This window comes from Neolamprologus multifasciatus, chromosome 16, assembly GCF_963576455.1.
Source record: "Neolamprologus multifasciatus chromosome 16, fNeoMul1.2, whole genome shotgun sequence".
Lineage (NCBI taxonomy): Eukaryota > Metazoa > Chordata > Actinopteri > Cichliformes > Cichlidae > Neolamprologus > Neolamprologus multifasciatus.
The window spans coordinates 23757454-23782073 of NC_140454.1; the positions used below are offsets into that span (position 1 = coordinate 23757454).

Consider the following 24620-nt stretch of genomic DNA (forward strand, 5'->3'; position numbering starts at 1 on the left):
CCACATCCATCCAGATGTGCTCTATTGGATCTAAAATGTAGTAACTCCGAAATGCATTTAAGTAGCTCTAAGCGTTTTTCATTACAGCATTTTCCTGCTGAAAGCAGCCAACAGAACATCAGTACTGTGGTCATAAAGGAATGAACATATTCAGCAAAAATACTCAGGTAGGCTGTGGCATTTAAACAATGCTCAGTTGGCACTAAGCAAGCCAAAGTGTGCCAAAAAATATCCCTCACACTATTACACCATCAGCAGCAGCAGCCTGAATCTTTGATACGAGGCAGGATGGATTAATGCTTTCATATTGTTTACACAAAATTCAGATGGTAGGGTCAGAAACTCAGACAAGGCATTAGATCAGCCAAGTTTGGTGGGCCACGTGCTAATTGTAGCCTCAGGTTCCCATTCTTAGCTGATAGCAGTGACACTTAGTGTGATCTTTTGCTGCTGTAGTCCATCACCTTCAAAGGTCAATGAGTTGTGTGTTCAGAGATGTTCTTATGGATACCTTGCTTTAACGAGTAGTTCTTTAATTTTACGGTTGCTTTCCTATCAGCTCAAAGCAGTCTGGACACTCCCATCTCAACAATTCAGTGAATCTCTGCTCACTGGATATTTTCTCTTTTTCTGATAATTGACTGGAAATTCAATTCTTGGTCACAAATTGTAAGAATATCTATTTAGTTCAGGCAAAATATAAAGTTTGCTTTATGAATAAATGATAAGTAGAATATATTGTATATATTTGTTATGTTTGTTTTTAGAGAGATTGTGGAAGGAAATGCTGGTGTCCTTATTATCCCTTCAAAAAGAGGAACCTAGCTAAATATATAAATGCAAAGTAAACTGGCTGGAAAGTTTTCACACAATATCATAAAATCTCAACAATACTTTAAATTCTAATTGGTGCCCCTGTTGTCATTATGCAGCTTGATGTAATTGAAATCCATCCATTCATCCATCCAGCCAGTTGTCCATCCATTTTCGATTTTCTTTAACTGCTTATTCATGGCCGCGATGGGCTGGAGTCTGTCCCAGCTGTCACTGGGTGAAAGGCAGGATAACCTGGCAGGCTGCCAGTCCATCACAGGGCAAACGTATCATCATAAGCAAAATCATTAATCAACAGCATACAACCCTTTTAAAAAATAGATTAGAGCTGTTCATTGCTGTGTCTACTCCAAAGACATAATGCAGGGTAAAAAGCTAACTCTAGCCACCAATCATTTAAAAAATGCTACCCTCATACTGGGGGTTTTCATACTGCTGTGTAGATGATCCCTTTCCAAAAGCTGAAACCCATGGAAAAAATGGATCACTGGAAACGTTTAAAATCATAACAAACCTTTAATAATTGCATATTTATCATCACATTCTTCCAGCCTTTGTTGTGACGCTACATCTCCTTTGGGAATCGATCCATTAGTTCCTTTTATCTTCAGTGGAAAGCTGCTTCCACTGACAGCTAGGAAGTAAGAAACAATCTGGGTCAATGGAGCAGGAATGCCCCTGTGTGGCTCTGGTATGTGTGGTATGGTCATTATGGAGAGCATGGGACAGTAGCAGCAGGTAGGGTCAAATAACAGAAGCCTGGATGATTGACAAGCAGGTGGGAAAGCAAAGGATTCCTCGCTGCTGAGTAACTGTGTGTTTTCAGGCTCTTTTCAGATGACTTGGCACAAAAACAGAAGAATTTGTGTGGAATTGTTGTCATTTTATGCATTTGAGTTAAATGCTATTTATAGTCTGCTATTACTGAGGACTCTTTTCAGAACTGTATTTTTCTTTATTACATTTAACAGGCTTTTTATTAATGTAATGTTAATCAAAGGGTTGTGTCATTGCTCTTGATATAATGCCTCAAGACATTTTTCTTTGAACGTTCTTTATAAAATATGATTAGCTTTTGACGTTTTATGTAGATGGTAGCAATTAGCAAACTGACAAGTCAGTGATAGATTGTAGCTGAAAGCTCAAAGCTGCGTTGACCTAAATACATGTTTGACAAAACTAATGGGTACAGATTTTTGTAAAAAGTGTGGCATACAGTCAGAGTGTAAGTTTAGGATTATAGTGAGACTCTAAAGACTGACCAGTAACCTAGCCACTGGATAAAAAACACTCCACTTGAATAATGCTTTACTTGAGCAATGCTCTTCAATAAGCGTTTGCCCTGTTACCTTACGAAATCCAAGTTTCCCAAGCTGACCTCTGATCTGCATTGTTCGAAAAGAAAGCTTCAATATCAGTGACGTCTGCAATTATTTCTCTGCAGTACTAATCAGTGTACTGTGTTAAATTGGAAAGGATGGTGTGTAAAACCGGAAATATGGCTGATAAAATGCAAATGATGCAGTGTTCCTTATTCTAATCCCTTAGATTCGTTTATATCTGAATGTATGCAGATTAATCAGGTTAAAAACTGTCTAACTCTTCATTTGGAAAACATTCCCCTTTCCTGTGAACTGTATTGACTGCTGCAACAACTCATTCAAAACATGAATTATTCCTGAATGGAACTGCTCCTAATCCACACACACACCTGTGTTTATTAACCTGAATGTGAATGGAATGAAAAGTAAATATGAGCTATTTTTACAGAGCAATCAATCCTCAGTATTTGCTTTTTATAGAATGTTATACAGGTTCCAGAGCAAAGTGTTGAACTGTTATTGAATAATTTGCTGCCAATGCTTGTCTAACTGTAAGCGATGGCAATAAAAATAGTATCATAGCTGCATTCCACAAATAGCAGAATTGTTGAGTATGAGCTGAATCCTCACTCCTCTAGATGCAGGCGGGGCTGTATTGGAGCAGCTTACAGTGGAGACTAAGCAGGGGAAACAGGTGTTGGTTGCTAAATGTGCTTCCAGTGAACACAGGAATGACAGCTATGTACTGGCCTCTGTGGTTGCTGGCACATTATCCACACTGGAGCTTACAGACACAGGCTATTGCTGCTCCTACTTTGGTCTTTATGAATGGAGTGCCTTTGCCTCTGATTATTATTATTATTTTTTTTTTTTATCATTTTGCAAACATTGTACCAACCTTTATTTTTATTTTTTTTTTAAATATAGCAGTTAAAGTTATTATTTTACTAGTTTACTGCCACATCAAGTGTCACTAATGGCAACAGTTGGTGTCATAGCCCCTTGAAACTCTACTGGTAGCATACTTAAATATATATTTATTTTTACTTTATATGTCAATGTTTGTTTTTTCATTCTACTTTTTTAATATTGAAAAGAAATTTGAGAGAACTATTATCAGATTTCCGAATATTGGCTTCCCTGTGTGTGGGCAAACACAGGAATGCTGCTGGCCAGTGTTATGGGTGGACGTTCTTGTTGTACACTATAAACAGCCATAAATGTTGATCTTGCCCTGTGATACATTTATTGATTTTCATTTAACGGCCTTCCCTTGGCTGATGCCATGCTGCATAGACATGGGCAAATGTTCGCTCCCTGATGCCATGTAGTTGCACCACATATCATCCCACTAGTTCTGCTCAAACTGTTATGAATGCCTCTTTTCTTGTCTTTTTTCTTTTCTTTTTCTTTTTTGCAATTGATCCGTTTTATAATCTAAAGTGATAGATTATAAGCAATAGTCAGCAATAGTTAAGGAATTGCTCACTTTTTTCCATTTTCTGTAAAATCACATCACATTGGTAGCTCTTATGCCTTTAAAGTGTCCAAAAGGTCATTAAAACCAATATGTATAGGAGTCCAATGGTTTTCAAAATCATCTACCTCCTCCTACCTGCTCCAAAATCAATAACAAAAGAAAGTCAAGAAAATAAAAGGAAGGCAAGGAACCAAAATGCATTTTAATTAACTGTAGTAAGCTATAATAAACATTTTTTAAATCACCTAATAAAACGACTGTGTAATAAAACTTACAATTATTTGTTACTGCTAGGCTGGACAATTGCAAATCTTGATGATCAGGCTGTTCTGAAAGCTCCCTTAAGACTTCAGTTGATCCACATTGGTGGCTATTGGCTTAACGTTGCTTAGACTGCAGGCTCCTTGTGGTTCCTAGAGTTTTTAAAAGTTGAATGGGAATAAGCTCAATAACCCTCTCTAGTTTTAAGATGAAGCCTAAATTGTTCTTTTTTAAAATAAAAAATAAAATAAAAAGGCTTGCTCATAGTTAAAAACACATGCCCACAGCTTTTCTAATTACCACTGTTTTCTAGTACCAGCTGTTAAAATGCTAAACAAACAAACAAACAAACAAACAAACAAACAAACAAACAAACAAACAAACAAACAAACAAACAAACAAACAAACAAACAAACAAACAAACAAACAAACCCAAATAAATTGCTACCTGCTTAGAAAAAGTTTATAAGTTACCAAACCAAAATTAGAACCTTGGTTCTTTATACATTTTAAAATAATCCTAAAAGACAAACCATAAAACAAAACACTCTGGGGTGCCCCCCGTGTCCACTTCTAGTTGTACTAGCTTGTTTAGTCAAAGGAGCTTGCAAAGAAAAGCGTCTGGACTTCTTTAAGTTACTTGAAGACGTTTCACCTCTCATCCGAGAAGCTTCTTCAGTTCTAAGGTCAAATGCTGGAGAGTCCCAGATATAAACCTAGTGGGAGTATCCCCCCACAGAGGGACAAAAGGACCCCCTGATGATCCTCTAATCGCCTGAACCAAGGTGTGAAACTGGGCTGATTGGGACCCACACCCAGTTCCACACCTTGGCTCAGGTGATTAGAGGATATCAGAATAATGAACAGACTAATGAACATTTTAATTTTGCTTACAAGAACTGGAGCAAATCATCTTGGATGAGCAGCCAACAATGGTTTTTTTTTTCACGAATCCAGGAAAAAAAGGTACTAAACCCAATGTACACAACCCACTCTCACAACAGTCCATCATAGAGTCACAACCTTTAATCTGCTGATTCTTGTTGAATTTTCTTTTTAAAGTCTGCGCTTGTGTGCATTTGGAGGTTTGAGGTTGTCTTGTGGACGAATAAGTCAACTTGAAATGCACGCAAAAGACCCAAATTCAAGTCGTACACGTCACAGTTTTTCACACATCATTGCTATAATTTTCAAATAAGTTTGTTAGATTCAATCTTTAACAAACTGCTGTTTTAGGATTTGAATCATGGTTAGGATAAAATACAGGACTTACCCAACTTTTCAAACTTTGACTTCCTGGTTGACATGATAACACTTCCCGCTTTCGGTAAAAAACACCAGTGTTTGCAGCATTATTTACATTTCATATGGAAATGCATTAATTATTAGGTATGTGTTCAAATGTTGATCAATGATGTTATGAAACAGATGAGTACTCGTAGCGGCCAAATCCATTTTTTTTTCAATTAGCAACTTCACCATTATCCTTCCAGCATGTGGACAAACAATTAATTAGTACAGCTTTAAAATGTTTTCTTTTTCAAAAACACAGCCAATTAAACCAAAGTTTCTTGAGCAATAATGTGAAAACGCCTCATTGCAACCTTTTCTAAAAAAAGTGTATAGAAAATGTTACATGTTTGGGCATTCGCAGCGCTGTTGTCCTTCAGCACTTACATATTACCATCTCTGTACTGCTGTGACTCTTCTCCATGGTATCATTAGAGTTTAATCTAATCTAAACAAAATTAAATTAAGCTGTAATGATCTAATCCAATCTAAATTTGATGAGAAAGCTTATAGAATTTTAATGTTAGTCGTGTTCGAACTTCCATTACGTGGCGTGTTCCTTTGACCTGCTGCATTAAGGAAATAATTGGTAGTTAAGAAGGAAAGACTGCAAATATTTTACTGCAAATATTGATCTGAACCCAATGTTAATAAATATACTAAAGCTTGAGAAGCAGAACACGAGGTTCCCGGCTCCTTGGGTGTTCCTTGTCATTTGTTAAACAGGAATCAGGTATCACTTGAAACGCAGAGGACTTGGTAAATCAAGTGTAATCAGCAGGACAAGTGTTCTGCGACAGTCCCAGCACGCTTCATTAGGCTGCCCTGTTGACACAAACAGAAAGGTGAAAGCTGAGCCTTTCACTAATACCCCTAACACCCATAATACTTGTTCAAGGAGGGCAAATTAGCTCTAATTACCCCAGTGATTTGTAGACACTGAGCTGACTTGTGGAAGTGAGGAAAAAATGTTTGAATGGAAAAGGGAAGCAAAAAACAGTGAGAAGGATGTGATGAGGGATTATGACTACCATATGCTTTACTTTCCATTTCTTTTTCTAGCTAGATCTTCTCTCTTCTCCTAACCATCCTCATCTCTGTATTTATATAGTTTTGTGTTCAGACAGCTGGTGTTGTGTTGCTGATTGTAAAACTAATCATCCGCTCAATTACTCTGGAATGTGTAGCTGGGCTGTGTTATGACCGATCAACTTTCCCTCTCCTACTCTTTTTTTTCATCTCTTTTCTGTGGACGCTCTCCAGTCTGCTAGTCTAAACATGTGTTTTCTATCTCCCCTTCCTCTTCTTCACTTGGGCTGAATTAATTCAGTTCAGTCCAAATTCACTTTTACGGCACAATCTGAACAAAAAGCAAAGCAAATAAAGAAAATGGCAAATTCGATTAAGTCCACAATCATCTATCTTTTAATGTTATTAATATATCATGTGCGGCAATAAGGTTAATTTGCTTTTTTTTTTAAAGAGGTTTCAAGCTTAAAGACAGATTATGGTTGAGACTTAGCTGTGTTTCAAAAGAAGACAACCTGCTAGAGATGGGAGCATTGATCCAAACATCAATAGTATCAATACCAATGCTGGTATTAGTATTGGATCAATACTAGCATTTTGATAGGGTATTGATTACTTTCTTGGTAATGAAAAAAATAAACCTCAAAAATGCACTATGCAAAATTTTGGAACCTTTAGAGATATGAACATTAAAAAAATCCCCCAAATTGCTTTTCAAGCTTTGAAAAGCCGTGGAAAAGCTGAGAGGTGTGTTTTGTTATGTTAAAAAATTATTGTGGAAAGTGATTTAGTGATCATTAAATTTGTTAAGAATTTGTTTCGGTATTGGTGTCGGCATCGGCACTGGCAAAATTTGCCCTGTATTTACTAGTTATACGACACTACTACAAAAGTTTGACTCAGAACCTTTTCAGTAACAAATAGATGGGCTTGCAAAAGCTTTATTTTACCAGTAAAGACACTGGTTAATATGCTTATAACAGAGTACAACGTTTTTGCATTACCAGTGATAATAAAAGTGCACACAGTATGGGATGTGTTGGATGATGATATAGTGATGTCTGAGCAACATACAGCTTAACAAATTAAATGAATAACAAACAGGCTGAGGTTTAGAGGATAGCAATGATAGAATTGAGTATGAGTTCATTATGAGGTGATATTGCAGAAGATCCAAAAGGTGCACCCCAGTTTGGAGGAAAATGTGAATGCTGAGAAAATAAAAGAGAAAATAAAACAATTTACTTTCTTTTCTTAAAATAAATGCATTTGTCTGCCACAGAAAGGATGAGGAGATTGGTCATGGAAGAGGCAATCATGGCAATGAGGAGATGAAGAGCTATAGCCCTAGATTGGCTCAGCACTTATCCTTTTCTCATTTGATATCTTTTGTCCAGTGAAGCACAGTTCTGTGTGTGCATGCATATGTGTGTGTATTTTTTGTGTGTGTGTGTGTAGCTGGGCTTGCAATAAGTTCTTCGGATGAATGTAAGTGCAACTTTGAACTTGAGCGCAAATAAGATTCAAGGATAAAATTGATTTTTGGAAAGAAAAATTTAGAACAGGAAATCCACATGAAATAAAAATTGCTTTATTAACTTACATATGTAATCTAATCAGCTATGTTAAGCAGCAAAAAAAGTGGTAATGTAATCCTTTACTGTTTGGGATATATTTATTGTAACATCAGCACAAAGCATAAGCTTTAAACTTTTAATAAAAAATCTAATGCTACATTTCCTGAAACTGTTTAACCCCATGCTAATTTTATAACAGACAAATTAATTCACTTTCATTTAACTTCCATTTCTGTGTATCTGTATTTTTTCTCCTTCCTGCAGTGGAAGTGCCTGCAGTGATTCTCCAAGGCTGCCAGCGGGATGCCTGTTTGCATGTAACTACACTACATGCTGATGTGGAGGCTGTATGCTAATGCAAATGAAGAGCTTATTTGCAAATTGTGGCCTTTCATTTTCCACCTTAAAATGAACCCAAACATCAATATCTTCAGCAAGCATGGGAGACACAACCAGAACTCCAGTCGTTGACTGCTCCAAAGTGGTGCAGTGCTTGGTGAAAAAGCTGTGTTGTGCAAAACAAAAGAAGAGCTAAAAACATAGATAAATGTGATCATGTTGTTTAAGTAGCTAGCGTTAATTGCATGTATGCGTAATAAATGTAATTTCTTGGATAAAAAGTAATATATAATTACATTTTTTTTTACATTTTGCATTGTAAGAGATCTTTTGAAGTCATTTTCTTACAATTATTTGTTACTGCTAGGCTGGACAATTGCAAATCTTGATGATCAGGCTGTTCTGAAAGCTCCCTTAAGACTTCAGTTGATCCACATTGGCGGCTATTGGCTTAACGTTGCTTAGACTGCAGGCTCCTTGTGGTTCCTAGAGTTTTTAAAAGTTGAATGGGAATAAGCTCAATAACCCTCTCTAGTTTTAAGATGAAGCCTAAATTGTTCTTTTTTTAAATAATTTTTATAATTAGGATTGAGTCACGTGACCCTGAACCACTCTTTAATTATGCTACCATAGGATTAGGCAGCTAGAGAATTTCCCATGATGCTCTGAGTGTTTCTTCTCCACTCTTTTCACTCATCATCTGCTTTACTACTGCACACTTTAAAATTTTGTCTTCTCTTTTTGATACGCTGTGTTTTGTCTTCTTGGGCTTTCCTTTTTTTGTACTTCTCTTTCCCCTCATTAGCCTCGTTAGCTTTCTAAAGGCCTATCTGTAAAAAACAAACAAAAAGAAAAACAACACAACACAAAACAAAGATAAAAATAATACAAAGTAACAATTTATTTTGCCTCATTTACATTTTTTTCAGGTTGCAGGAACTCATGTGTTACGTCTTTCAATAAACCATAGACCAGCTAACGTAAACAGACAAGTCAATGAAATGATAGTGAAACAAACATTTAGTTCTGATTAAATAAGTGTTTCTCTGTTGGGCTTTTCTTTTCTATGCGTCATGATTTGTTGATAGTTTGGATGGAAACGCAGCTGCTGTGCTCCAGATTTAAAGTCCTGCTGTTTAGTCGAGATGGAGAGTGAGATACGTGGGAGCGGAGCAGGAATGTTAGTGGGCTGGTACTGCTGATCATACCACCTGGTCAGACCACTCACCACACACACAGACACACACACACACACACACACACACACACACACACACACACACACACACACACACACACACACACACACACACACAGACAAGTGTGTTTCTATTAGTTCAGAGGACATTACATTGACTTGCGATTATTTCCTATGAGCTCAACCTTTAAACCAAGCCTTTACTTTTAAAAATGAAGCATATGCATTAGGGGAATATAGGATATGACCCTACAATGTGACACATGAATATATTTGTTCTGTCACATTATGTGTAATACAAGTACACTCGCACACATAAACATACACACACTATTTGTGTAATCAGTTCTTGATTGTAAAATTTAGATATTAGTCATATTATAAACATGTCTGCATTTGGTCAGTCAGTTCATTCTACAAGCTTAAATCAACCAAGACTTCCATTCAAGTGATTGATGAATCTGATATAAACATATCAAACTTAACTGTGGTACGTAAGGTCAGAATTTCTGTGTGTGTGCCTGCCCCCGTCCGACAAACTTCCTGTCCAGACGGAAATGCATTCCTCGGTGTGTATTTGTCAGTCTGGCGGTGTCTGTTTTTAAATGTGCGTTTGTGTGGAAACAGACAACAGACATTTCATGGTATCAAACAATAACGGTCTGTGGAATGTAAACCACTTCCCTTGGTACTGCAGCACAGATCCTGTTGGCTGAATAACATAACATATATGCTCACAGCTGAAGCGCTCAAGTTTTTTCCATTCTTATGTGGTTGTGTTTGAATTTTATAGTATATATGTGCAGCTTCTACTTGAGTAAGTCTTATCTTTAAAGATACTGAGTCAGTATATTAACATGATAAACTTCTGTTTTATTAATTACTTCAATAGTTATTGAAGTCATTTCTCTGTTAAAATGTGTAGATTTCAGAAGTTATTCTACCTTTATGACATATGTGAAAGAAGTTCTTGTACATGAGATGTACTGTTAAAATACAAGGCTTCTGTGGCTCAGGTGGTAGAGTGGCTTGTCTATCAATTGGAAGGTTGGGGAATAGGCTAGGCTCCTCCAGTCTGCATACTGAATTAGTGACCAAGGGTTGTCCTTGATGCATCTATCTGTATGTGTTTGTAAATGTTAGAAAACAGTCAGACATCTGTAAAAGCTGCATGAATGTTTGTGTGACTGAGTGAATGAGACTTGTAGTGGACTATGCTTTGATTTGAAAGATGCTGTATATGTACCAGTCCTTTTAAAAATAAACAAAATGCCAGCATCAAATCAACATGGAGGCTTTTCTTTATTCTCAAAGACATTTCCTACATTTGGAAACAACAAACAACAAACTAACACATAATGGGAACAGCAATTTCTTTCAAAGTGCCGCCTAAAATAAACTGATCCTTTTCTAAACTTTGCTTTGGATTAGTGCATCAAGGTCTTGATTTCTACATATCTGCAAGTTTCTGTCAGAGAAAACAAAGCACCTGCAAAGGTTTTGCTTTTCAGTTGTTGAATTTATTCCTTAAACATACAGTATCAATATTTACACTACAAATTCCCCGAAAGGCAAAATTGAAAGGCAGCTTCCAAACAACAGTTTTAGCAGAGGTCATCCAGCAAATGACAATATAGCATGGCTTAAATGAACACAGACACATAAGCAATTTATAGTCATCATCAAACATTTTACTGTACAAAACAAAATGGGGGTCAAAATCAAGCTCTTGAAACAGAACCACTTAGTCACGCATCACATGGAAAGTAAATTGGTGTTTTGTGCTGACAGAGAAGAGACCTTCCATTCTTAAAGCTAGTAGTCTTTTTTTTTTATTATTGTTCTTCGAGGGCCTTGACGTGCAGCCAAAGCATACTGATCACTGTCATTTAAGTCCAATCCTGAGTTCATATCAGTAATTGTGTGGACAGTGCAGGACTCGTAGATTAAGCTACAGTTAGCATTCTATAGCTACATTTTGAATTACAGTGCTGGTGTTGCAGCCATACATTGATAAGCCACATAGTAAGTCCTTTTTGGCATGAGTTGAGCTTTTTTCCAGTCCATCAGTTAGAACCAAACTGATGTCTTTGCTTTGGTTTGATCAAGAGCTGCAAAGAGAAACAAACAGGGTTAAAATGTTATTGTGAGTTTAAGATAATACATGTGAACTTTGACCAAGGCTTGTCAGAGTTACTGAGCCGTTATATCTACCTGTGTCATATGCCTCTAAAGATCCATGGAGACCAGAAGGAGTCCAAGTGGCAGAGGTAGCCGTGACATTGTTGTTGCTGCTGGGCTCGATCTCTGCCTTCACCCCTTTGCCGTGTGGGGAACCCCCTGTGTTGGTGGATGTCTGACTTTGGCTCCTAACACCAGGCAGCACGAGTGAATTGAATCTGGGATCCAATGCCGTGCTGTGAGCTGGGTATGTATGAAGCATGGGGTGATGGTGCCGAGTGTGGATGTGGGGGTGGGAATGGTAGACGTCATGAACATTTGGGTAACCACTTGTGCTCTGGTGGTTCAGGCTGTAGGTCCAGCTATCAGGAAGGGTAGCTGCAGGTGAGAGGCTGGACTGGGAAAGCATGTGGCCAGCCCACAGAGCTCCATCCTGGTGGTTGAATGAAACAGGGCTGGAGGAAAAGCCTGGGTGGACTGAAACAGAAACAGCGGGGATACAGGAGCTGCTCTGGGATGGATAAGTGTTGTTCCAAGCTGAGCTTCCCTGACCTTCAGGGAGAGAGCCACCATCTGAAACAATCACATCACAAAGACTTAAAAGACTGACACAAGCTATTTTTCACGATTTTTAGATTTAATTTTTAGGGGTTTTGTAACTATTTAGATTGTTAAACCAAGTCAGTGCATCAACTACATAGGCAAGTGTTGCCTACTCACCTTTCCATAGGCCAGCGGTGGTTGAAGCCAAAGGCTGAGTCACTCTAATGGGCTTGGTATCGCCACTGAAGGTGCTGGACTGACTGAGAGCACGAGAGAAGTGCTCATCTACCACATCACCAATGTTTCCTTGGAAGTAGGTAAACAATACACACCGGGAACTCAAGTACTCCGTCTCTGCTGGCTGAGTACCATCCTTTAACTCGGAATCAGATGAAGATCTGCTGCCTGATTCAGCACCTGCTGCACCTGCAGGACCCTGCTGTAGGACCTCTTCTCTGGGCAGTATCCCTCTTCCTCCTCCTTGGTGTTGGTCCATACACTCCTGCATCTTACTGTAAACACTCAGCTTTCTCTGGAATGAGATACAAATAGAGATTAAATGAAAGTTTAAAAGAACAGTAGCTCAAGTTTATTAGAATTTAAATTTTAAAATAATGACCATCTTTGTGTTGGTTTTGAATAGATATAATACAGAAGACAATAATTTCTCACATGTTGGTGATGCTAACAGTTACACAGAGTTCTAAATGTCATAAATAAATGACATGGAGTCACACTGTACCAGTAATTGTTTGATGTGGAAGCTGATTGGGAATCGTGTGAAACTAAGATTCTTTTAGCCTCCATTTTGCATTCAAACTATTTGTAAAGCTCAGTGTGCCTGATCCACATTCCTCAGTGACTGACTGACTGTCATTACATCACCGTTTGACCGCAGGATTAATAGTTCCGTGTCATTACGCCTGACCTGTGTTGAATACCAATCCCCAGACTGGAATTTAATCACACAAAAAGGAAATTTAAGGTAAAAGTTATTAAAGCAATTGAAGGATAAAGACTTTGGAACAGAAACAAATTGAAATCGATTGTTCACCAAGGACATTTTATAAATCATCTTAAAACTTTCCTCCGTTGATGATATTTAACAACTTTTTTCTGCTATAATATTTAAATTCCAAACTCAGTTTTAGTTATTTTTTTGTCTTCTGCCGGGTACTTAATTATTATACATTTAGTTTTATAAATATTTTGCTTGTAGTATGCTTGAAAATTGAATACTAATTTCGATTATCTTGTGAAAATAGAAAAGTCACGCGTCCCCCTGTAGGGCACACGAGCCCTCAAATGGGAAAAAATAAGCTTATTTTCAAGCAAAAAGGAAAGCCTCGAGCTGAGATCTCGGTGTCTGCCCCTCTTAGTGCCTTCAAAAGTTTTGCGATAAATGCCTCACCTGTTGTTGTTGGTGATGGTGGTTATAGTAAGTTGCCTTGTACGCCGCTGCTGGGAGGTAGTGCGCTCCATAGCTTTGGTGGTACATCACATCCAGGCAACTCATCGCGACGGAGCGAAACGGATAAGGAGAAGAGGGAAGCCGAAGGAGAGAAACTGGCGAAACACAGCCGAGGGGTACTCTCCTTGAAACTTCAGACGGGCTGTGTCTTCTGAGCCATCAGTGTCTCCATATATGCCCAAACGCATACAATAGCCATGTCGCCCAGTTTGCATAGAAACAATGCGCCTCCCGTTGCGCGCTCCACCAGCACCACCCGGGGCCACAAAATAGTTCAAAACGGTATGAGACGCACACAGTATCCGGGAAAAAAAAACCTATCCCCTGACAAGTTTTCAGAAAGTTCTTGATTGGACAAGCATCATCTTCTCTTGTTTTCCCCCTCTTTCTGTTTTAGAGGGGAGTTATATATTTAGAGAGGGCTGGGGCCGTTACGCACGCCCACCGGGGAAGGGCCTCTATGGCGCAGAGTTTAGTAATGTAGTATTATTGCCGAAAGTCTGAGGGTTTGTCGAGGTTTCCCTACACTAAAGTTTAACACTGAGCGCTTGTGTGGCATGCCACTATTAATATCTGAACAAAGATTAGATTAGACAGAGACTACAAATCCTAAACTTAAATCAACATTATCGACAAAGAAGTTTGATTTATTACGTGTCATTTCTTATTTTCAGCCGTTTTCATTGGTCTAATTACAAATGTCTTTATTTTCTAAGTACGGGTCTATCAAAATATTCTCCACAGTGTCAAACATTGTTAACCATTAATAATTGTAGAAATTGAATCACAGTCAGATTAGTCTAAAATATACTGCAGCAGGCTCATTTAAAACTTCTAATATAAAATGAACACTGTCAGGTTAGTCATTATAGGAAAGGCTGCTTTGAAATTTGCCATGAGAGGAGGGACTTTAATTTAAAAAAAAATGTACGAGACCCTTTTTGTGGTCAAACAGCCTCGTCTGTAAGTCGTCTGTGAGCAACAGGTGCCTCTCAATGGCTGGTGCGTTACAATGACTAAAATAATGTGAAGGATAAGTAATGAACGTTTTTTTTTAGCATCGAGATGAAGACCTCAGAATCTCAAAACAGCAGCAAAATATTTTTAAAAAAATCGTGGCAACTAAAACTCAGTAGGGCCTCGCTCTTCATTACAAACATTGCCTACTAATCACCGTTCCCCCCTCAGCGCTTTGATTGGGAGATCTGAGCTGTTTGCTGCCATCTATTGACAAGGATAATAACATCACATGGTTATCAGTTTGTCCCATAGTGAAGCAGCCAGCTAAAGACATTTTGCCACCATGGTTATGAAGCCAAACATGTGATTATATATTAATGTTATTGAGGCAAGAAAAAAAGCTCCAGAAATCCCATATATACATGACGAAACTTGCTTCACTAGTTGTTCAAAACATTAAAAAAACATTAAAAAAAATTCTCATCACTTTTTTTCCAGTGAACACGTGACTGCTCCTAACCCATCATTACATTGATTTTTATTTACAATCAGGCTGTGTCACTCTTGCATCTTTTCTTATGGTATCGTAGTATTCCATATCTGTTTTGTCTGATTGAGTCAGTCCAAAAGCAAACTTTGAAATTTGAAAATGTTTACATATATTTAATGCAGTTCATTAACAACAACAGGAAACACAAGAATGTGTAAGTACATTCATTGTGAACTGAAACAAAAAAAAGTGTGTTTTGTCCCAGTTCCAAATGAACACTTACATAAAATTGCTTCTGATCTCATTGAGTGCATAGAGTGCTAACCAGGTGGTAAGCCAGGTGTTGTGATTTTAAAGAAAGCAACTGGCCCACAGTCCACAGCAAAGGAGATGAGAAACAAAAACAAACAAACAGACAGTCCCTCAAAATCTAAGTTTCTATTAAAAAAGAAAATCAGTTAGACTGTGTCAGAAATAATGGTTACATGTAATTTTAAAAAGTAGAAAGGGTGGCCATGACACTAAAACAATTGGTCTAAAAACCCGAGAGCTTATATCTTATTACACTAATTAGCCTTTTCTAATTCCTGCTGAGTTAACACTATATTGTAACTAAAGCACTTCCTTATTCTGCAGTTTTTTTCTGCAAAAATGCTGCTGCTTAAAAACAGGCTGTATTTGGGCTAATGACACCTAACTCCTCCTCCCCTTCAAGTATCTGGCTTATATGTAGCTTCCCTGTTCTTCCCTGTGGTTCAGTAAATTTAAAATATGACGATGAGGTCTGAGAGCTTTGTTACTGCCAGCATATTTCTTTGCAGACATGTCTAATGAAAAAATATTTATAACATACATGAATCCAGTACTGCTGACCTGAATGCTGAACAGCTTTGGAGCACTGTGGATGTTGTTTAAAAGCTTGGCACATGCATATATACACCCACAGTGTATGTATGCATGTATAGTATGGATTTACAGTAGGTGTCCTGTTCATTTTCCCAGTAAAACAAGCCAACAGGCACAACACCAGGGTGTTGAAACTGCAAAATGGATTCCAGCAAATGTTCTTCACAAAGAACTTTTCCTACTTCCCTACTGCACGCGTCAAAATGTGAAAAGGGGTACTATCACAGGCCATTTCATTAGGTACACCTGCTCAAATGTAAAATTAATTTCTGGTCTTATGAGTCTTGATTTTATGGCAGGTGGTAGGGCAAGAAATTGGTGCAAACAACATGAAAGTATGGATCCATCCTCCTTTATATCAAAGGCTCTGGCTGATGGTGGTGTAATGGTTTGGGATATATTTTCTGGGCACACTTTGTGCCTTTTAATACCAACTGAACATCATTTAAATGCATTGCTGCTGACCATGTCCATCCCTTTATGCCAACAGTGTATGGCTTATGGCTGCTTCCAGCATTTTTCGTTTCTTTAAATTGTGGCATGATGTGTTGCTTCTTGAGATCTTTTAGCCTACTTTGTCAGAAAGTTTTCATTTAAGTTACATCTTGATTCATGTGGCTTGTCAAACTGATCTCAGCTTTCTTGTTTAATATTAAAAGTTATGGATGATCTAAAACATGTAAGTCTGACAAATATGCAACAAACTAATAAATCAGGAAGGGTGCAAATACTTTTTCGCAACATTATATAATCAATTGCCTGATTATTTTGGCTAACTCAAGGATATCATAGGCTTCTTCATACTTAACCTTTTTACACCAAATATATATATTTGGTGTAAAAAGGTTATATATATATATATATATATATATATTTGGTGTAAAAAGGTTATATATATATATATATATATATATATATATATATATATATATATATATATATTTCATGTAAAGAAAGCACGTGTTTAGCCCAAATATCCCTTTGAAAGTGCACATAACAAATGCATGTACCATTCATCTTGCTCACTTTATGCACACCTTTAATCAGTGTGCAACTCTCTCACCCACAAACATGAGCGCATGAAAAACGAATGTCTGAGAAACACAACAGGAAAATTTATTATTAATTTTTCTCATCCTGCCTCACTGCATGTTGTTACCAGATATGATGGCACTTCGGGGACTGTGGCATGAGAGTAAGTGTCATTATTTTCACTCGTTTTTCATTCACTTTGATGTCACAATGAGAGTGTGACTTATTCCCTCATAAGCAGAAGGTGCTAAAGTGGGGCAGAGCTGTTGAGAAAAACAATACAATATACAGGAACATTTTCAGGACTTTATATTATTTCAGAACAACTCAACTTTTTATTAACATTGCCAAAGGGTAGTCAAAGGAGCTTGCAAAGAAAAGCGTCTGGACTTCTTTAAGTTGCTTGAACACGTTTCACCTCTCATCCGAGAAGCTTCTTCAGTTCTAAGGTCAAATGGCGGAGAGTCCCAGATTTAAACCCAGTGGAAGTTTCCCCCCAAAGAGGGACAAAAGGACCCCCTGATGATCCTCTAATCACCTGAACCAAGGTGTGAAAATGGATGTGGGTCCCAATCAGCCAGGGTTTCGGGTGACCCACACCCAGCTCCTTTGACTACGATGACCTGGATGACTGAGAACCTTCACAGACATTGCCAAAGGGTGGAAAGCCAAATTATCATGGGGAGTATATTTTGAGCTTTTTTTTAAATGAATATTTTAATTAAGTTCTAATAACTTAATTGCCAAATGTGTATATACTAATTTCCGTCCCCTGAATTAATAACATTTAATTAGAACCACTGAAACGACAATTATCTAATCAGTTATACAGTGGATAAAACAATATCGCTCAGTCTTATTCAGTACAACAAAGATAGTGATCGGTAACTGGGACAGTTTGACACATTACTCAGTGTGACAACACTAGCAGCCAAAGACTGATTATACAATTGTGCAGAGATGGCAGAGTTTATCCATATCTCCAGCTAGGAAAACTCACAGACTGGCTTTGGAAGTGGGGCAGTGGAACACGCGGATGCCGGGAGACAGTGCAAGTGTTCAAACTTTATGATGGTATTCCATACACATTCATGCACACATGCTGCACAGTTCAGAGCATATTACAACAGACACATACACACAAGCTCTCTGACACAGGCAGTGGACCTCAGGGGCTTTCTGCCAAACATCTGGAGAAGCCCGTGCCTCCGCTGCTCTGCTCCTTAATGAGGCACAGAGATAATTATTAGTGGCTGTTTAGTGGGGGAAATTGAGGGAGGAGAGGGGAAGGGAGAGAAATTAAAGTGAAATTGGATAACTGTTTGCTTTTTACTCAAAAAAAAAGAAAAAAAAGAAAAAATGAGCGGAACCTCCAGTGCTTTAGATCTAAAGACATTCCACATCCCTATTAAAACTTCACCTTCAGAGAAACATGAACAGGGTTTGAGGGGGTACATCCCAAGAAATCAAAAGAAAAAAAGAAGTCACAAGTGTAATGTCCTACATTAGAGTCTGACACATAGTTATTAAGGCCCCCACAATATGAAAAGCATTTTTAGAAGTGATTTTAGAACATGGTTTTGCACCAGTCTACTTTTGCAGGATTTTAACAAAAGGTTTGGCTTTTTTGTTAGCTTCACCCCGCGAGCCTTATGAAGCAGGTGTGACATAATGCTGAGTGCTGTTGATGATATGTCACATTAAGCAGACTGCAACATCATGAGTTTTGAAGTGAGGTTGCCATCCTTCTTTTCCCCCAGAGATCCTATGGAAACACACACCTGCCTAAGCTGGGCATATAGATGACCTTATAGAGCGATGATGATGATGAAGCTGATTAGGTGATAACATTGACTGTAATAAATGCAAATAACCTGCAGGCTGCAAATAAATGCTGGTTCTTTAGAGTGTAAATTCTCTTTTAGAACAAATATCCTCAAGACACACTTGACCTGAGGTTCATATTTATTTTACAGTGTAAAAGTTTGTTAATATTATAATTCAATTTTTTATTCTTAGTGGTAAACCTGTGTAAATATGACAAAATTAAATAGATCACATCACCATTTAGCATCTCATTGTCATACAACTAATTTAATTACTAAAAGAACTACTTGTACAATTGCAAGCATTACCCGCTGACTATTATGATGGAGATGGATGAACTCCTGCTCCATCTCTAACTGGTGACCGGTTGAAGGTGTAACATGCCTTGTTGTGACCTTATGTTGGACAGGCAGTTAAAATAAATGAAAAAATAAAATAGAGCAGGCATGCCAACCACACAGTTCATATTCAGCCATGTTGTGTTATTATAATAGCTAATAGCTGCTCACTTCACTTTAGATGAAGATGAGCAATAGGCTTTCCTTTTCCACAAAAAGCATAAAGAGAAGCTCAATTGTCCATTTAAGGCCAAGAAACCTAAATTGCATCTGTTAAATTTCTTCCATCACACACTTCTTCTTTCACACATTTGATGCGGTTTCAACAGGATATTTAGTTTGGTGGTAGATGTTGGAATTCTTCAGTTAAAAACATTCTATATGGTATGTGTATGTGCCTGTATACTCAAGATGGATATTGCACTCTATGTTGCTGTAGTAATGCTGTAAAATGCTGTAAACCACTCTTCATAGAGTGCGTGTAAGAGGTGGGGGAGGAGTGGAGACTAAGTCTAATTAAAGATCCATTAGTGCTTCTCCAAGCACATGTATATGAGTGGATTCCTGTTCATTATTAGCCATTTTCAGACTTAAAAAGTAACTACTTACTGTACTTGAACACGTATTTTTCCTCTTTTTTAACGTGAGATTGTGAACATAGATGCATAATTCGGTTTAAGTGAGACCCAAAGCAACACAGTGGAATCATTTGCACTGTAGCGCCCTGCTAATGAGGAGCAGCCATTCATTTGTGAGTTAATGGAAATGTAATTTACATGTTAATCCAAAGAAAAAGAAACTGTTAGAACTGCTTTTTCTTCTAAAAGCCCACACTTGTGCTTCTTCATTATCTATTTCTATTGTTCTTGCCATTTTTGCACATTTTATAAATGGAAATGAGACTTTTTAATTACAAAGTCTAGACAAAGAAAAGCACTTTCTCCACTGTGTGTGTTAGAGTAACAGTGTCCACAAATAGTTTGTCTGTTACAAAGTGACCGGTGGATTTTAGGTTCGCAGTAAGCATGCTGACCTTGCTTAAAAAGCAGATAATTGCCCAATCCTCAAGTTTTAGCTCATATTCTGCATGTATGAAGATAATGGGAACTGCCCAGGCATCCCTGCAGAAGTTAATGAGATGACAGAGACTCAAAAGCAGGGTCAGGTGGATGGAGGGCAATGCACATGAGAGATGTGGCTCTCCTTTAGAGGATCACGCTGGGAAATATGTTCCTTTCAAGCTAAATGGACAAGGATTTCAAAGCTGAATGAGAGAATCCACACCAAATTGGAAAGCAGGGTAGTAATATAACATTGTTTATGTATAATATTTGGACTATACAGTAGATATGTGTGAAATTAAGCACTTAAGGTTAAGAAATGTGTTTAAATAACACTATTTTTGCACTGTTACCTTTCAAAGCTAAATTTTGTTTCCTAGTTTAACAAATTACATGGGGAATTACACAGAATACATTCATATTATATTTGACAGTAACAAAATGCTCTCCATAAAATTAAAAAAAACACAAGGGAAGAGAAACCTCTTTTACTGTGCTGGCACCCTGAAAAAAACAGAAGAATATGCCCGGTTCGTTGCCTGTTTTGCACATATCAGCAAAATATGTCTCCTTTTTAATCTTTAATGAAACACACAAAAGGGTTGTAGGATACGGGGACAAAAATCAAACCCATCCCCAAGATGCAAATACATGTAAACTGCATCAATACATACAACACCTTTCTCCATGTTCCATAAACTCTCTCATTTTGTCTGATACCGCCTTTGCATAACTTTACAAATTTCCTCCCTCCTTTTGCAGAGCGAAGGACTTGTCCTCCATTGCCCTTCCAGCTGTAATGACTCTAATTCCCTCATGCTAATGGTGTGTCTGAGCCTCAGCTCCTGCTGGGACCACCAGCCCACTTCTTGTGGTCACAGCTTGGCCCTAAGGCAAGAAGGCCCGTGGACTGGAGAGACAGACGAGAGAGACAGAGAGAAAAAGAGAGGAAGGGCAAAAGATGGTTCTGGTTTGATGCATGTAGAGCGTACCCTCAGACAGATTGGCATCCCCAGGCAAAAAGGACCTGTGGATAAAAGAGGGTTTGACTGAATTGTGTGTATGTGTGTGTCTCACTAAGTGTGACATCTAAAATTGGTGCCAGCAGCAGATTTAAACAATAACACCTCACTGTTTGACCTTACTCACAAAACCAGCAGCCTGTGAGATGTCTTCGTGTGTGTGTGTGTGTCTGTTTGTGTGTATATGCATGTATCCCTTTCATTGATTTTTATACATCATAAATCATGTACATCATGCAGCTCCACACCTGCATCTTAGTGTTGTTTCTTCCAGCTTGTATGATGTGGTGTATGTGTGCGTATGTGTAGGTGTGCTTCCTGGGAGGCTGGGGAGGTCGGAGCAGGCAATGATGATGAGCACACACTACAGGGGAAAATAATCTCTCATTACCCAGAATTCCCTGATGCTACGATGCGCTGGTGAGCGCGACTAGATTTGTCCCACAGGCAAAAACGAGTGGAGTCACTCACTCGATTTATTAGACCATTCCAAACTCCCCTGCCCTCTGCCTCCCCTGCTGTTACCACCCTGTTCCACTCCTTCCTATCATCACTCTGTCTCGCACTCTCTCAGTCACCTACTGTCTTCCATATGTTCTTAGTCCCTCGCCGGCTTTGCACTTTTTTTGGGAACTGGATGGAAACATCTTATTAAATACTTATCTTAAAAGTTTGTCTTTAAAGTGTGTCATCTGGAACTCTTACTTTGAAGAGTTTGACAGTTTTAACTTTAGCATTCATTTGTGTTCTTGCAGAGTTAGATAAGAAAATCAATGCCTCTCTTACATGTGCTCAACTCGAACAGGCAGTCTTGCTGAGTACAGCATAAAAGCTGGAAACATGAAACTTCTAGACATCTAGTGTGGCTCTCACGGTGATGGAATAAGCCTATAGAAGCACCTTTAAACTTACTAATAGGTTTATAAATTTTCTTTTAATTTTAAAAAACTACAGAAAATGAACAACACTTTATTTTATGAAGGGTTATGGAAGATCTTTTGTCTGCACACTCACATCCAAACTCAAACCCAAGAAAGGGTCTACACATTTATGATATCCTCCGTTCATTTGTTAACTCCCATCTTAAAACCCTGAATTTAGCATTAACGTTGGTACCTTTGTTTTTATTGAGCTAGAACTATAATATTTCAATTAGAAAGTTATGAGGCAGTTTTAGTAAGCGTGACTATCAGTGTGCATTCTGATGCTACCTGCAAATCAGTGTTAGCATACAAATGCATACAGAAACTCACTCCCCATATCTGGGCAGCCTTCTGGTACAATTTACAAAGTAAGACAGATTTTTTTGTAAGATAATTGATAAAAATGCTCCACAAGGAACCAACGCTAAAGACACAATATCTAGTTCAGTGAATGAAATTAGCTTAGGGTATGTCATCAACTTGTGGCCTTGTCGATACACACATTACAGAAAGTCACCTTGCCCAATGCAACTTTAACCCTTATTATAACAGGGTGAGTTATTGAAAAGTCTCTGCCTGTAAAGTTGTGAGAAAAAGACAGCCAAAACCATTTATCTATCACAGAATAAACATGTTTATTTATAAAGTCTGGTATTTTAAAATGGGACCATATAGCCTCAAGTGGACATTAGAGGAACAGTTTTTTTTTAAAAAAACAACAACTCATTGTTATCTTCATTTTTCAAGTTGCTGATTCATAAAATCAGATTTTTATTGTACCAGTGGTGGTTACACACTCTACTCAAGTGGTGATGCTAATCAGTGTTTCTATGACCAAAGGATACAGCTTCAATTGCATTGCTATTTCCCTAAGAAGGTTCTTTAAAAAATAAAATCCTCTGTGCATAGCTAGTGTATCTGAAGCTTGGGCTGCATGAATTATGTCATTAGTTATTTATTAGTTTTTTAGAGAGAAATTGTTCGTGTGTAGCTTAAAGACACATATTTATACATATATGTGTGTATTTGTTGTATGTATTGAGATTTGACCCAGATTTGTACACTTTTGTTTTAGGGGTTTAAGATAAAATGTTTCAGAATGGCAGTTCAAACATCATCACTGATCACCTGCTGTGCTAATCCCTTGATTTTTCCACACATTCTCCTCCTGTGTCTGTGCCCTTTTCTCTCTTTCTCTGTCGGTCGTTCTCTCCATCCATCTGGGTATCACTGATCCATCCACCAGAGTGAAGAAGAGCTGTGGAAATCCCACCTCACCCATCATAGCCCCTTGACTTTCTTTATTTGCATACAAACATATCTCAGCTTCTAGTTAGATGTCAGGGGTTTATAGAAGAATACAGAGTATAATCACGTCTTATATCCTACAGTGATTCAAGATTTATGCTTGGCAAATAGGAGAATGAGATGCATAGATTCTGGAGTCCTTTGGGAGATTTGGTGACAATCTATTGCAAATGACACAGCATTAAAAAAAAAATCATTGTTCTGCTGGTGTATTTGATAGATTATAGTGCTCTATTGTAAAAATGAGATATTTCTGAGCCAGAACTATCTGCCTTGTTGTGCAGGATATACAGCTGGTGACTATGATTACTAATAAGTCACTGTGTAATTTTTCTAAGCTAAAATAAAGTTGTAATTAATAACTGTTTAAAGATTTTGTAACGTGTGGCTAAATCACAGGCTGCAAGACTAAAAAGGTCAATTGAATCGCGGCAACATTTGGGGTTTGTTGAGGCATGCTCGGCTTCATGACTTCTTGGGTTTATCTGTGAAGAGAAGACATAAAAAACCACACACAGTTGTTACTAGACTGCAACAGCTTCACAATCACCCCATGAAGGGATTTGTGCGATTTTTTCCATGTTGCTACCTTAAAGCTGTAAGGCTTGATGTGCTTTATGGCTGCGACTCCCACTGATTGTGCTGAGATCTCATTTCACACATGAACGTCTCTCTCTGCTGTGTGTGTGTCCATACACTCCGTAGTTAGTGCCTTAACATTACACTTCTGCTCGCCCTGGGCTACATCACACAGTGAAGGAAGGGAATGGGATAGACAGATAAATGAAAATGTAGGGAAGAAAGTGGTACAGGAAACCACTGAAAATGAAAAAGAAGAGAGAGGCCTTTTTCCCCACACTTTTTTCATGCTTAATTCTATTTTAAATCATAATTAAATGCACTTCTGTATGTAGAATATGTTGCACAAGCATGAACTACTTGTGGACAGAAATCTTTTGACTTTTTTTGTTAATTTAGTGTGATTTTTAATTATTAGTACTGAAAATCTTTGCTTTGCAGCTATATTAAGCCATATTTCTATGCAATCCAGTCTCATCACAATAAGCTCGATTTCAAGTTTATTGTAACTAATGATGGTAATTAGACTAGTGATGGTAATTAGTTACAATTACCTTGAAATTAATTGCCAAAACAGCAACATCAGAAGTAGAAAAAAATTGCAAATTTGATCCCTAAATATTGAGTTATGGTGCATTCAACTCGTTTG

General features: G+C 37.9%; 1 protein-coding gene across 1 annotated transcript; it reads right to left on the minus strand.

The window, feature by feature from the left end:
* Window positions 1-10269: 10269 nt before the first annotated feature.
* On the minus strand, window positions 10270-13929 carry vgll3 (vestigial-like family member 3). The gene is made up of 4 exons (XM_085134918.1): window positions 13466-13929; window positions 12232-12586; window positions 11545-12084; window positions 10270-11441 (listed from the first exon to the last, which is right to left on the minus strand). The coding sequence occupies exons 1-4, from the start codon at window positions 13568-13570 to the stop codon at window positions 11401-11403; spliced, it is 1041 nt and encodes a 346-aa protein (XP_084991044.1). The 5' UTR covers window positions 13571-13929; the 3' UTR covers window positions 10270-11400.
* Window positions 13930-24620: the final 10691 nt, after the last annotated feature.

What these genes read in the sequence shown, in the direction of transcription:
- vgll3 (XM_085134918.1), bottom strand. Translation starts at nt 13,570, where the DNA reads ATGAGTTGCCTGGATGTGATGTACCACCAAAGCTATGGAGCGCACTAC. An exon ending in ACCATCACCAACAACAACAG is followed by an intron (nt 12,587 to 13,465) that starts GTGAGGCATTTA and finishes ATCTCATTCCAG; the next exon opens with AGAAAGCTGAGTGTTTACAG. An exon ending in TTTAGAGGCATATGACACAG is followed by an intron (nt 11,442 to 11,544) that starts GTAGATATAACG and finishes TTCTCTTTGCAG; the next exon opens with CTCTTGATCAAACCAAAGCA.